Source organism: Mobula hypostoma, chromosome 8 (genome assembly GCF_963921235.1).
Source record: "Mobula hypostoma chromosome 8, sMobHyp1.1, whole genome shotgun sequence".
Lineage (NCBI taxonomy): Eukaryota > Metazoa > Chordata > Chondrichthyes > Myliobatiformes > Myliobatidae > Mobula > Mobula hypostoma.
Genome location: NC_086104.1, coordinates 69,949,160 through 69,963,006, shown reverse-complemented (window position 1 = coordinate 69,963,006; position 13,847 = coordinate 69,949,160). Strand labels below are relative to the sequence as shown.

The 13,847-nt window shown below is 42.3% G+C and overlaps 1 protein-coding gene across 4 annotated transcripts in view; it reads left to right on the top strand.

The window, feature by feature from the left end:
• sertad2b (SERTA domain containing 2b) overlaps window positions 1-13,847 on the top strand; it is a 91,981-nt gene that overhangs the window by 30,697 nt on the left and 47,437 nt on the right. Inside the window, exons 1-2 of one of the 4 annotated variants that reach the window (XM_063056101.1) lie at window positions 7,302-7,471; window positions 12,537-12,861. The exons of 1 other annotated variant lie outside the window; for it this stretch is intronic. In XM_063056101.1, coding sequence (XP_062912171.1) covers window positions 12,836-12,861 — 26 coding nt within the window. In that variant the 5' untranslated portion in view covers window positions 7,302-7,471; window positions 12,537-12,835. Of the gene's footprint in view, window positions 1-7,301; window positions 7,472-12,318; window positions 12,862-13,847 lie in introns of those variants that run through there. 2 more of the 4 variants (XM_063056104.1, XM_063056100.1) reach the window with 2 other exon arrangements.

Sequence of the window (13,847 nt, the reverse complement as noted above, 5' to 3'; positions counted from 1 at the left end):
GTGTGTGTGTGTGTACACGTACTGTTTTTCATTCTACAGATACTGCCTAAACGTCTAAGCATTTCCAATGCTTTCTATTTGTATAAAGCTCAGTGAAAGATGGCTTATCTGAAAATTTTCAAATATCTCTACGACAGGTTTGTCGGTGCTGAGGCTGACTGTGTCTCAGTCGGTAGAAAAGCTTGCAAGTCAAAGACCGTCTAGTGAGCCAAGCACAAACTCTTGGTTGTTTGTGAAGTGTTGAGGAAGCACTGCACTGTATGACGTTTCTTCTTTCAGATGAGGTGTGCTTTTTAAAAAAACACTGAACTATCACCCATCGTGTGGATTTAGAAGTTCCTATAGATCACCCTTTCTCAACCTTTTTGCCCTGGGGGAACCCCTGAAATAATTTTCAGTCCCTGCATAAAAAATTATTACTACTACAGCTCATGGTACATTAGCATGATCAGTAAGTTGTAGATATAATAATACACAAATAATCGTCAATGCTCATTTGAGTAGAGAATTATTTTTTTGCCAACCTTGCTTAAAAAAACAGATAGTTAAGCTTTGCTTATCTTTCTTGAAATTATTCTCTTTCCCTTTAATACATTCTAAAAACTCATAAGGCAAACATAATAAATGTTTTAAAATAACTGGCTTAAGCCAAAATGGGATTTAATTTTTCTAAGGGTAGGCTTGGTAGATTTAATTTAAATAAAGGTTATAAATTGATTTTAATTCATGCTATTTACAACATGAAATTTTATTGACAATGTTGAATAGGAAAGTTACTAAAAACCATAAGCCAAAGCAATTTGAATAAAAATATACCTTAAGGCACAATTTTATACAAAACTTTGAGAAAAAAACATTTTCATACTAAGTAACATGATCAGGCTCAAATATAAGCCAAGCATATGAAACCTGTGCTTGTTCTTTTTGCTACACAAAAATTAAATTCTGCGTCGAACTTGAGATACTACTACATCAACTCAGGCCCAGGGGGCCGGCATTGGGCACAATGACAGACTCTCCACTTCTCCCTCCCCCTCATCAGTGTGTTCAGTTCATCTACATTAGCCACGCCGCTGTCTTTTAGGAGCGTGTTGACCATAGTCTTGGGAGGGTGCCCAGGGTTCATCCTCCCGTCCTTGGGCTCCCATATGATGACTAGGCTGGCAGGTAGCTCGGGGTGGCGTAGACAGTGCCCCGCTAGTTGCAGATTTCTCGGCTCGATTTTAGTGGTGAGCATCGGTAGGTTGTTATAGAGTTTGACGATCGTCATGTGCTGTTGCCAACTCATGTCAAGAGCCATCCGGAGCATTCCGGACGCACACATAGATTTCACCTTCAGCTGAAATGAGATGATTTCTATCCTTGCTCTTGATGCTTGTTAACGAGAAAAAGGTTGCTCACACATGTAAGAAGTTGAAAACTGCGACAAAATGTTCATTGCTTTCCTATGAATGGCAGGATACTCTTCTTTCACAGAAATCTCGTACTTGTCCGGGGCAGGTCAATGATTCTCATTGGGAGGGAGAGGCTGACATCATCAGCCTATCGTCCTCCCCTCCGTGCAAAACAGCACTCACCAATTATCAGCGGCCTCCCCAGTCTTGCATGGAAAACTGAGAATAAACACGGCCTTACTGCGCACTGCCAAGCTGGGCTGAGGGACCCCTAATGAGATTGCTAACGGAGCTGCTCGGTCACTGCCCACCTCCGTGAGCACGAACATTGTGTGTACAATGTTCAAAAAACGCTGTTTATTTTTAATCACGATGTCTCGCGGAGCCCCTAGCGACCTCTCACAGAATCTTGGATGAGAAACCCTGCTATTGTCTGTTTTAGATCAGCCTCCTCCCCGGTGCCCTAATTAATATTTATTCTTCAAAACTATTTTAAAAAATCCTGTGATAGTTGTCATATTGCTGTTCATGCATGTTGCTGTATATAAATTGTTGTCATTTTTCCCACTACAGTGAATATACTTTAAAAGTTATTTCCCGGTCTGTGAAATAACTTGATAAATGATAAATACTTTTGCTGCTAATACCATAAAATTTTGAAGCTGTGGTAGATTTGGAGAAAGTTGCCTAAAACTTCAACTATGATTTGTAACATCCAATACACGCCTTAACAACGATAGCTTGTATACCGAAATTCATTCTGTTAAAACACTGAGTAATTTTTTTCAGAGTGGGGAAGGGGGAGGGATAGCCAGGAATCAGCCTGCTTTGTATCTTCCCTAATTTGTTTTTATATAATTCATATTGGAAGTTGAAATAAAAATGGAGAGAATCATAAATATAGCTAACTGCCAACTGCTGAACCGAGAGTAAAACTCTTGCAGACTTTCTGACTCAAACGCTGACTGAAATTATATTACTCACTTTAGTTTTGTTTTGTGTGTAACCTTCTTGTGTTTTCACTGCCTGGGTTGCTTAGGAAGTACAATATTTTGTTTCACCTTACTGCATAAATTTAGCTCATTTAAAGAATTATGGTAAAATGGCTTTTTAAGTTACCAAATGTGAAAGCCAAAGACTAATTGTACATAAGATTCTGGTTAGCCATAGAGTGAAATTAGCTTTCATTAATATGCTGGTCTGCATGTTGCACTTTTTGTTTCTTAAGTAGCTTCAAATATTTTTTAAAAGAGGAACCTTTGAAACAGGCAGGCAAACAGACATTGGACTGGGTCGTCAGCATTTTGAGAGGCTGGTGAGTTTCAGGGTGCTTTGGTGTGAGAGTTATTTCCTGTTGTTGACGCGAATCTTTATTTAAAGCTACCTAGCAAGGAGTCGGTAGGTTTCAGTTCTGTTTTTGGAATCGTCTTCCCTGCCTTTTATTTATTCCTTTCCCTTTCCTTTGGGGCCCCCTCCTCAAAAAAACACTTCGAGATCAGAAATAAGAAAGACCCCTCCCACTATCATCGACCTCGAACCACCCACCCTTAGCTGTTGGTTAAGGCTTACTCATCAATGTCTTTCCTAGTTACAAACTAAAAACAACAATATTCCAGTAGTAGTCTATTTGCAAACCCCTACAGAGGAGGAACTCTTTAACAGAAGCTGTCTGTAGGTGTCTGTATTTCTATTAATAGTTTGGAAAAAGGAGTGCAGAACATAGGAGGAGCAGCAAACTTTTTTTCATCAGTCTACATTTCTGCAGTGTCGTATGAAAGTGATAACTTTGGATTGATCTGGGAATTGACTGAATGCTTCTTGCAGCTAGTCACCCTTGGTGAAAATCATGTCAGTGCAGACTGGATCACTTTAATCACCATTCAACACTCCTTTTGGAGCATCGCCAGGGAACTTACACCATGTTTGAATTAATTCAATTATCATAGTGTACACCCGGGCAACCTCATTATCTTCTACATTCTCAGCTAACAACTTACTCACAAATGCCATTGCTGTCTCTCTCCCGTTGCCCCCTCCCCCAACATTTCTAGAAGCATTGATCTCTATAATCTCTCCTCTGCCATCTGCCTCATTGCCATCGTAGCTTCAGAGTCCTTACTCCCCACCCACAAAAGATGCTGTCCTCTTCACAGACCCCTTCTCTTCCACCACATCACCCTTCTGACCAAGAGTACAGTGATGCCACAGATAATGCTGCTGTCTCACAGCTCCTAAAGCCTGGGTTTGATCTAAAACCCTGAAGTTATCTGAGTGAACTTTATATATTTTTCTTATGACTGTGTGAGCTTCCCCAAGTGCTTTTGTTCTAAAGGTGGGTGACTTGCCTCTTGTAAATAACTCCATGTAGGTGGGTGTCAGGAGAACCCGGAGGAAGGATATGGGCAATTCGGATAGAATAGGTTACAGAGATTAAGTGGGGGAATGGGATTGCTTATCGAGTCAACATACTGCAGATTTCATGGTCCAAATAGCCTCTAACACGGTGAGGAAAATACGAGTAAAGAACTGTTCTATCCCCTATGAAGTTGGCCTTGGTCCAGATTCTGTGTTCATCTGAAATTCTCAGCAGCTGGCTCACAACTTTTGTGACTCCACTGCAGTCCCAGCCAAGTACACCCATTTGTGTGCACTCGGCTGAGGTGTTTGGTCTCTCTATATGGGATGCAGCAGGTTTGAAGAACTGAAAGGAGAACTAACAGTTTGGAATACAGGTGTCCCCCGCTTTTCGAACGTTCGCTTTACGAAACCTCACTGTTACGAAAGACCTACATTAGTACCCTGTTTTCGATTTCAGAAGGTGTTTTCACTGTTACGAAAAAAAATTCAGCGCGCGATAAAAGGCAGCGTGCCCCCCGAGCAGCCGCTCCCCACCCCACCCCGGGATTTGGAACTGCTTTGCTTTAACACGTGCCTGTGAGCAGCCATTTGCAAGATGAGTTCTATGGTATCGGAAAAGCCTGAAAGAGCTCGTAAGGGTGTTACACTTATGGTAAAACTAGACATAATTATGCGTTTTGATCGTGGGGAACGAAGTAAGGACAACGTGAGTTTGGCTTGTGGAAGCTGGCGAACATGATGTTGAAGAGGTTTTGGCATCCCATCACCAAGAACTGACAGATGAAGAGCTGATGCAATTGGAAGAAAAAAGGATAACAATCGAGGAGAGCAAGGGGGAGTTGCCTCAAGATTGTCTACTGTGATGGAGTGCTTTCAGAGGTTGGTCACGGCCGGAATCAACTCCTACCTAAGTAAGGACCTGGACCTGCTGCAGTTTGCCCATCGCCACAATAGCTCTACAGCGGATGCAATCTCACTGGCTCTCCGCTCGGCATTGGACGACCTGGACAATGGTAATACCTACACCAGGCTGCTGTTTGTTGATTACAGCTCTGCGTTCAACTCAATCAAACTCTCAGTTCTAATCAACACACTCCAAAACCTGGCCCTCTATACCTCTCTCTGCAACTGGATCCTTGACTTCCTCACCAGGAGAGCACAGTCAGAGTGGATTGGAAATAACATCTCCTCCTCACTGACAAGGGAGCACACTTAGCCCACTGCTCTACTCTCTTTACACTCATGACTGTGTAGCTAGGCACAGCTGAAATGCCATCTGTAAATTTGCCAACCGATGACACAATTATTGTTTGCAGAATTTCAGATGGTGATGAGGAGGCGTACAGGAGCGCGATAGATCAGCTGGTTGAGTGCTGTTGCAGCAACCTTGCACTCAACATCAGTAAGACGAAGGAATTGATTGTGAACTTAAGGAAGGAGAAGTCAAGGGAACACACCAGTTCTTATCGAGGGATCAGCAGTGGAAAGGGTGATCTATCCTGGAACCAACATATTGATACAATTACAAAGAAGGCATGAGAGCTGCTTAATTTGAGGAGACTCTCACCAATGACTCTCACAAATTTCTAAGGATGTATTGTGGAGAGCATTCTAACTGGTTGTATCACATTCTGGCATGGAATGCCCTCTACACAGAATCAGAAAAAGGTACAGAAAGTTATAAACTCAGCCAGCTCCATCATGGACACCAGCCCCCCCACCCCCCCCCAGGTTACCTTCAAAAGATGTGTCTCAAAAAGATGGCATCCATCATTTTAAAAACTTCCATCACCTAGGACGTGCCTTCTTATTGCTACCATCAAGGAGGAGGTAGATGATCCTGAAGACACACACTCAATGTTTCAGGAACAGCTTCTTCCCCTCTGCCATCAGATTTCTGAATGGACGTTGAACCCATGACATTACCTCATCATTTTTGCACCACTTATTTGACTTAATTCTTATTTGTATACTTGTTGTAATTTATAGTTTTTAAAAATTATGTATTGCAATCTACTGCTGCCACAAAACAACAAATTTTACTGATATCACTGGCACATGCGTGAAATTTGTTGTTACGTGGCAGCAGTACATTGTAATACATGATATTAAAAACTGAGTTACAATAAGTATATATAAAAAAGAGAATTAAATTAGTAGTGCAAAAAGAGGGGGAAAATAATGAGGTGGTGTTCATGGGTTCATTGTTCATTCAGAAATCTGATGGCAGAGGGGAAGGAGCTGTTCCTAAACCTTTGAGTGTATGTCTTCAGGCTCCTGTACCTCCACCTTGATGGTAGCATGTCCTGGGTGATGGGGGTGCTTAATGACAAATGTGGCTTTTTTTGACGCATGACCCTTTGAAGGTGCCCTGGATGCTGGGAAGGCTAGAGCCCATGATGGAGCTGGTGGAGTGTACAACTCCCTGTAGCATTTTCTGATCCTGTGCAGTGGCCCCTCTATTCTAGACAGTGATGCAACTAGTTAGAATGCTCTCCACTGTACACCTGTAGAAATTTGTGAGTGTCCTTGGTGACATACCAATTCTCCACAAACTCCTAATGAAATATAGCCACCATCATGCCTTCTTTGTAATTGCATCAATATGTTGGGCCCAGGATAGATCTTAAGAGACATTGACCCTTTGGAACTTAAAACTGCTCGCCCTTTCCACTTCTGATCCCTCATGAGGTATGCGTTCCCTCAACTTCCCCTTCCTGAAATCCACAATCAATTCCTTGGTCTTGCTGACACTGAGTATAAGATTGTTGCTGCGACACCACTCAACCAGCTGATATCTCACCCCTGTATACCCTCTGAAATTCTGCCAACAGTAGTTGTGTTGTCAATAAATTTATAGATGGCGATTGAGCCGTGCTGAGCCACATTATCATAGGTGTAGAGCGAGCACTGGGCTGAGCACGCATCCTTGAGGAGATGCTATTTCTGATCCACACAGACTGGTCTCTCGGTGAGGAAGTCAAGGATCCAGTTGCAGAGGGAGGTACAGAGGCCCAGGTTTTGGAGACCGTTGATTGGAACTGAAGGTATGATGGTGTTGAATGCTAAGCTGTATCAAGCAGCCTTACTTGGTTCAAAGGTTCATTTATTATCAAAGCATACAACTTGAAATTTTTCTTCACCCTCTATCCATGAAACCAAGGTGTGAGTATTAGTAGTAGTTGCTGAATGTTTTGAAAGTTCTGTCATTTCAATGTGTGTTCCTGGCCAATCTATTTTTCAGCCTTGAACAGTTTCTTACTGCCTTTTCTTCAGTGTTTGGTTTTGGTGCCTTATTCCTTTGGTGGGACGCAGTATTGCAGCTTCACGGGGCAGCAGCGGTTTTACAGAGTATTAGCATATGGACTCTCCTGGGACATAAGGCACGTGGATCAAACATGAGAGACCGGAGCCCAGTAAGCGCCCTACATTTGATTGGCTAAGCGAGTCTGAGCAAACCCTTCTGCTGCATCCAGCTGCCAGGGGATTGGAAAGGGGCGGGCGTTTGGTGCCAGGAAAGCTCTGTGGCTGTATTTCACGTCAGCTTTTTTTTGGTCAGTTCCTATGAAATGAGGCTGTGGTGTGAATCACTGCATATTCCTTGGGAGCTCCTTGTTATCGAGGTTTCAAACTTTTTGTGCGAAGTTGGAAACTTTAACATTTGCCTTCATGGATCTGGTGTGGCTTTGCACATGACTCATGAGCTTTACGAGTGCTTGGTAAGGTTAGCATTATTTTTGAACTTTGAAGGATTGTTAGGCTGAAACTTAGAACAAGTAGCTTTTTAAAGTCCTTCAGTAAGCAAAGCAATGTGGCTTTAAAGAAAGCAAGTGCCAAGAGCAGAACTAACCTTTTTGTAGTTTGTGTGTGCTTCTCAACTAAAAATAACAAGCCAGTGAAATGCTGCTGTTAGAGTATAGTGCGACAGACAGTTCGTTTCGCGGAAGGCAATTGCCATGAATTAACTGCTTGTAAACCAACAAATTTTTAAGAAATTTAAAGTTCAGTTGTTGGTGCTTACGCGCTGAAGGCTTGGAATAGAATTCAAGGCAGCGTATTTCTGGTGTTGCACAAACCCCAGGAGCGAAGGCCAAGCAGCTCTCAAGTTTCACTTGTCAGCCGGGATCTCTGCATCTCGTGCTATTTTAACCTGTATTATTTTTCTACTTGTTCTGGAATTTTTAAAAAAATTGTATATTGTGTGCATGTTAGTCATGAGTTTTCCAAGCATAGAGCAGCATTTTCCCGAAAAGAAAGCTAACAGTAAGCTTCTGTTGGTGTCAGAGTAAGTGTTTTTTTTTGCATCATGTGTGAAATCAGTTTCAGTAATTCATCTTAAAGAGGCATATCTTCTAGGGAATTATTCTTTGCTTATTTCCAAGCTGCAATTTAGCATCAATCCTAAAATTATATTTATTCTTTTCTCTCTGTCTCTCACTTTAGTTTTGAGGAGAGTGTTCTTTTTGAAGCTGTTAAATGTTTTCAGAATAGAGTGCTCAACAATTGTGTTGATTACGGACCAATTTCTTAACATAAAGGGTCTGGGTTAGGGTCTCCTCATGGGGGTGGAAGTGGGGAGAGGTAAAGGAGAGTTCCTGACTGAGTGTGACCTTTGTTACCTCTATCTGGCCATCAATAGCCTTTTGGTGATTTTTACACTTGCAGGAACCAAGATGCTGGGAATGTTTTATACCCAATGCATCAGTGCAAACTTCCTTGCAGGGGTTGTGTGTAATATTAAGTGTATTTATAATTGTTGGTGACATACGACCATAAGAGCAGAATTAAGCCGTTCAACCCACAGGGTCTGCTTGGCCATTCAATCGTGGCAGATGTACAGTTGGAAGAAAAAGTTTGAGAACCTTTTGCAATGACCCGGTTTTCTGCATTAATTAGTCATAAAATGTGACCTGATCTTCATCTAAGTCACAATGATGGACAGACACAAACTGCTGAAACAAAAACACACAAATAATTGTACTTTCATTTCTTTATTGAACACATTGTTTAATCATTCACAGTCCAGGCTGGAAAAATTACATGAACCCTTGTATTTAGTAACTGGGAGAACCTCTTAGCAACAACAACCTCCACTAAACGCTTCCTGTAGCTGCTGATCAGACTTGTACAACAGCGAGGAGGAATTTTAGACCATTCCTCTATACAAAATTGTTTCAGTTCATGAACATTGCTGGGATACCTTGCATGAACAGCCTTCTTCAGGTCATGCCATAGCATCTCAATTGGGTTAATGTCAGGACTCCGACTTAGCCATTCCAAGTCACAAATTTTCTTTTTAAATCATTCTGTTGCTGATTGATTTACTCCTGTTTTTGGATCATTGTCTTCTTGCATCATCCAACTTCTATTAAGGTTGAGGTGACTGACATTCTCCTGTATAATGTCTTGATACAATTTTGAACTCACTGATCCCTCAACAATTGCAAGCTGTCCAGGCCCTGAGGCAGCAAAGCAGACCCAAACCGTGATGCTCCTTTCATCATGCTTCACAGCTGGGATGAAGTTTTGGTGTTGATGTGCAGTGCCCTTTATCCTCCAAACATAGCAGTGTGTATTTCTGTCAAAAAGTCCAACTTTTGTCTCATCTGTCCACAGACCATTGTCCCAGAAGCATTGTGGAATGTCCAGGTGGTCTTTTACAAACTTGCAACGATGTCTTTTTTGTTTTGGGTTTTTTCTTTGGAGAGCAGTGGTTTCCTCCAGGGTGTCCTTCCATGAACACCATTCTTGTTCTAGCAAGTTCTAGAGACTTCTGCAGGGTTCTTTCTCACCTCCTTCAGTGTTGCACGTTGTGCTCTTGGTGTGATCTTTGCAGGACGCCCACTCCTTGATAGAGTAGCAACAGTACTGAATTTCCTCCATTTATAGGCAGTTTCTTGTACCGTGGACTGATGAACATTCAGATCTTTAGAAATGCTTTTGTAGCCTTTTCCAGCCTCGTGCATTTCTACAATTCTTCTGAGGTCCTCTGAAAGTTGTTTTGATCAAGGCATGGTGCACATAAAGACATCTTTCTTGAGAAGAGCAGGCTCTGTCAGTAACATGACTGTGTGTGCCTTTTTTTGGGCAGGGCAACTCTCCAGCCCACACCTCCCACCTCGTCTCATTGACTGGAACACCTGACTCCAAATAACTTTTGTAGAAGGCATTAGCCCAGAGGTTCATATACTTTTTTGAATCTAAACTGTGATTGTTTAAATGGTTTACTCAGTATTCAGGAGAAGTACAGTGTTATTAGTTAAGGCAGATTGTATTTGTCTATTATTGTGACTTAGATGATGATCAGACCACATTTTATGAGTATTAATGCAGAAAACCAAGTTCCCTGCCTCCTCCCCGTAACCTTTGATCTCATTACTAATTAAGAACTTATCATCCTCTACTTTAAATGTAACCAGTGATTTAGCCTCCCCGGCCACCTGTGGCAATGAATTCTACAGATTCACCAACCTGGCTAAAGAAATTCCTCTTCATTTGTGTTCTAAAGGCGTGTCTTTCTATTCTGAGGCTGTGCAGTCTGGTCTCGGATTTCCCACTATTGAAAACATGCTCTCCTCATCCACTCTATCTGGGCACTTCAATATTTGGGTAGTGCTTATTTAACTGAAATTCTCCCCCCCCCTGCCCCCACCTTCTAAATTCCAGTGAGAACAGGCCCAGAGCCATCAAACATTCCTCATCCATTAACCCTTTCATTCTTAGGATCATTCTCGTAAACCGCCTCTGGACCCTCTAAAATGGTGGCATTTCCGTCCTTGGATATAGTGCCTAAAACTGCTCTCAATACTCAAATGAGTTATGAAGCCTCAGCATTACATCCTTGTTTTTTATATTCTGGCTTCTCAAATTGAATGCCAACATTACATTTGCTTTACTTACTACTGACTCAATATACCCGTGCAGCCGTTATGGACTGCATAGAAATTCCCAGGGCCCTTTGCCACTCCAATTTCTGAATTTGCTCCCAATTAGAACATAGTGTGAACTTTTATTCCTTCTACAAAGTGCATAACCATACACTCCCCTACACTATCCCATCAGCAGACACTTATTTGCAAATTCTCATAATCTGTCCAAGTCCTTCAGCAGTCTTTGCTTCTTCCACCTATCTTTGTATTGTCCACAAACTTGGTCACAAAGCCACCAGTTCCATTACCCGTATCATTAACGTATTATGTGAAAAGTATGAGGACCCAATACAGACCCCTCTGGAACACCGCAAGTCATCAGCCGCCAGCCAGAAAAGGCCCCCTTTATTCCTACTCTTTGCCTCCTTCCCGTCAGCCAATCTATCCATGCTAGTATTTTGTCTGTAATACCATGGGCTATTATCTTCTTTATCAGCTTCATGTGTAGCACCTTGTCAAAGGCTTTCTGAAAATCCAAGTAAACACCATTCAATGACTCTCCTTTGTCTGTCCTGCCCATTATCTCCTCTACACATTCCAACAAATTTATTCAGCAAGATTTCCCCTTAAGGGAGTCATGCTGACTCTGGCCTGTTTTATTGTGTGCCTCCAAATACACCATCTGCAACCTCATCCTTTATAATGGACTCTTAACATATTGCCAACCACTGAAATAAAGCTGACTGTCCTATAATTCGTGCATTTTTGGATTAAATGATTCAAATTCCATTCTCAAAGGTCTGTGCAAGAACCAATTTTACATTATAATCATCTTGATGGAAGGTCTCAGCCTGATTGATACGTGGACAGTTTATTTGCCTCCCTGGGGGCTGCCTGATGTGCTGAGTTCCTCCAGTGCATTTGGATGTTACATTGCAATGGTGTTCCTTTTGGGGTACAGTACAATTGGTGCTCGTCATGGGAAAAGGGAATAAGAGGTGGCCACAATAATGGCTATCGAAAATACCAACTGATGGAAAACTCTCTGTGTTTGGCGTGAATGAATATTCTTGAATCTAAACTTTGCATGTGGTTGTCTTGATTTTTGGTATTGTAAAACTGTACACCTTAACGTTTTTTTATTTATTTTTAATCCTATTTTCATTAACTTCTTTATTGGCACAAAATTTTCCTGCACCCATGAGTTTTCAGTTTAAATCCAGTGTTGAATTCCTGTCACCAGATCCAGCAGAAGTAACTATTTTGGCAGGACTTCCTGACTCGCTATTAAAATTATTTAAAGTTTATAGCTCTGAATAGTTTATGAACTGACTTTATTTGGTGTTTTGAAGCAGATGTTTGCCACCATTTTAATGAAATTGGGCGTGAGAGAAAATGGTCTGTGCAAAGTGGAGAGTGGAATCTACTTCCCCAAAATGTATTGCTGTGTGTGTCTGAGCTCCTAGCTTGATTTTTGCAACATTACTTTTGGAAATAACTTGAAGTCCGAAGCAGTAGCTGTCCAAAGTCTAGAAAGCAATTGTTACGGAAGTGTGGTGAAGAGGCGAGGTGACAGGGCACGATCACCAAGCTCCAGTGGAAATGTTGTGCGAATTCTACAGCTCAGAATTCAGAAATTCTTACTAACACTTGCTATTTAGAAAATGAAGGGTGGAGTATTTGGATTGGTAGAGTAGTGTAAATTTTGCATGTGTATTATGTGCATGCCAAGGATCTAGTTTCACCAGTTCTACACTGCTTTTAGACACGGTCGACGGGATTTCTTGATTGAAGATGAACAGCACTGATGATCTTGCCAGTTACTGAGCTGCTTTGTGCTGCTGTAGGACTGTTTGCAAATTTTTCCCTTCAGATCTGGGCTTGTGTAGTATATTAAATTTCCACCTCCACCCAGGGTCGCCCTTCCTTTGGGACCGAAGTTGACGAGGGATTTGCAGCCGTGTGTATTGGGAGCCGGGCCGGCCGCTCGCCCGGACCGGACCGAACCGAAGTCGGTTCCCGGACGTACGCGCATGCGCGCTGAGTCCCGGGACGTGGGATCGGGAAGGCGGAATCTGTCAGTCAACCCCGCCGCTGGATTCCGCACGGAGACCAACGGCGGGGCTCCGGCGAGCCGGGACTCCCCTGGTATCGCCGCCGGGATCCTGCGCCAGGTCCAACCCGGCACAGGATCACCAACCCTTACTGGTTTTAATGGGGATTGCAAGGCAAAGAGAAAGGCAAGTTTATTTTAATTAATTTTTATTTAGTTAATGTTTTAATTATTTCTCAGAGCTTTCGACCTCTACATCAGCTTCAATTAAAAATAACAATTATTTACTTCCATAGTTTTAAAATGTCCGGCTGTCAGAAACGTTTAAAGATTGTTTAAGAATCATTGCCAGCTTTGACAAGAGGAGAAAGCCCCAGCCCCGGCTCTGCCACCTTTTTGGGAAGGAGGTTCTGTACGGCACGGCTCGCAACCCAGTCGGCGTTCGGACCAGGCTGCCTGATTTGGGTCCAGCGGGTCAGAGAGTCAGGCCTTCTGCATCTGGCCCAGGTAAATATGGGCATTGGAGGTCTCCAGGGCAGTGGGCCACATCTGGTACTCTCTGACCCGCACAATTTGCAGTAGATGGCCCCTCTCCCTGTAGAATAATGCAAGAGACAAAAGGAATTCATTTGGCCTTTCAAACTCTTTGCTTAACCATCCATCGCTGTCCCCTGTTCCCCTGACCCACTCCTGTCTCCCTCTACTTTCCTCTACTTAACACTATCTGTCCATACCGCAGACAGTTATAAAAATGCACGCTCGTGCTGCTTGGAATCTTTAAAGCAGTTTTGTTACAATAATATCACCAGAGAAAAACCATCCTGATTACAGTTCAGGGCTGGTTGAAAGTGGATTGACACTGCAGCTTTGAATCAATTTCCCAGAGTTTGTGTAGTACTAGTGCTGTTTTATTTAGCATGTTTGGTGAGAATTAACAGCAATAAACTTGCAATAGTGGTGTAAATAGAGCTCATGTTCATGTCATTAAAGTTTGCTTTTGTAACCCTTCTTTAAAATGAGCCATTTTGAAACATCAGCCATTAAATATTTTAACAATGAAAATTCAAATTTGATTAATGATCTGAAGATGTTCTGTTTATTTTTCGGTCTCTCTTTTTCTACTCCCTTTCTTTCTGTCTTTTAATCCTTGGGCCGAATCTTGCTGATAAATGC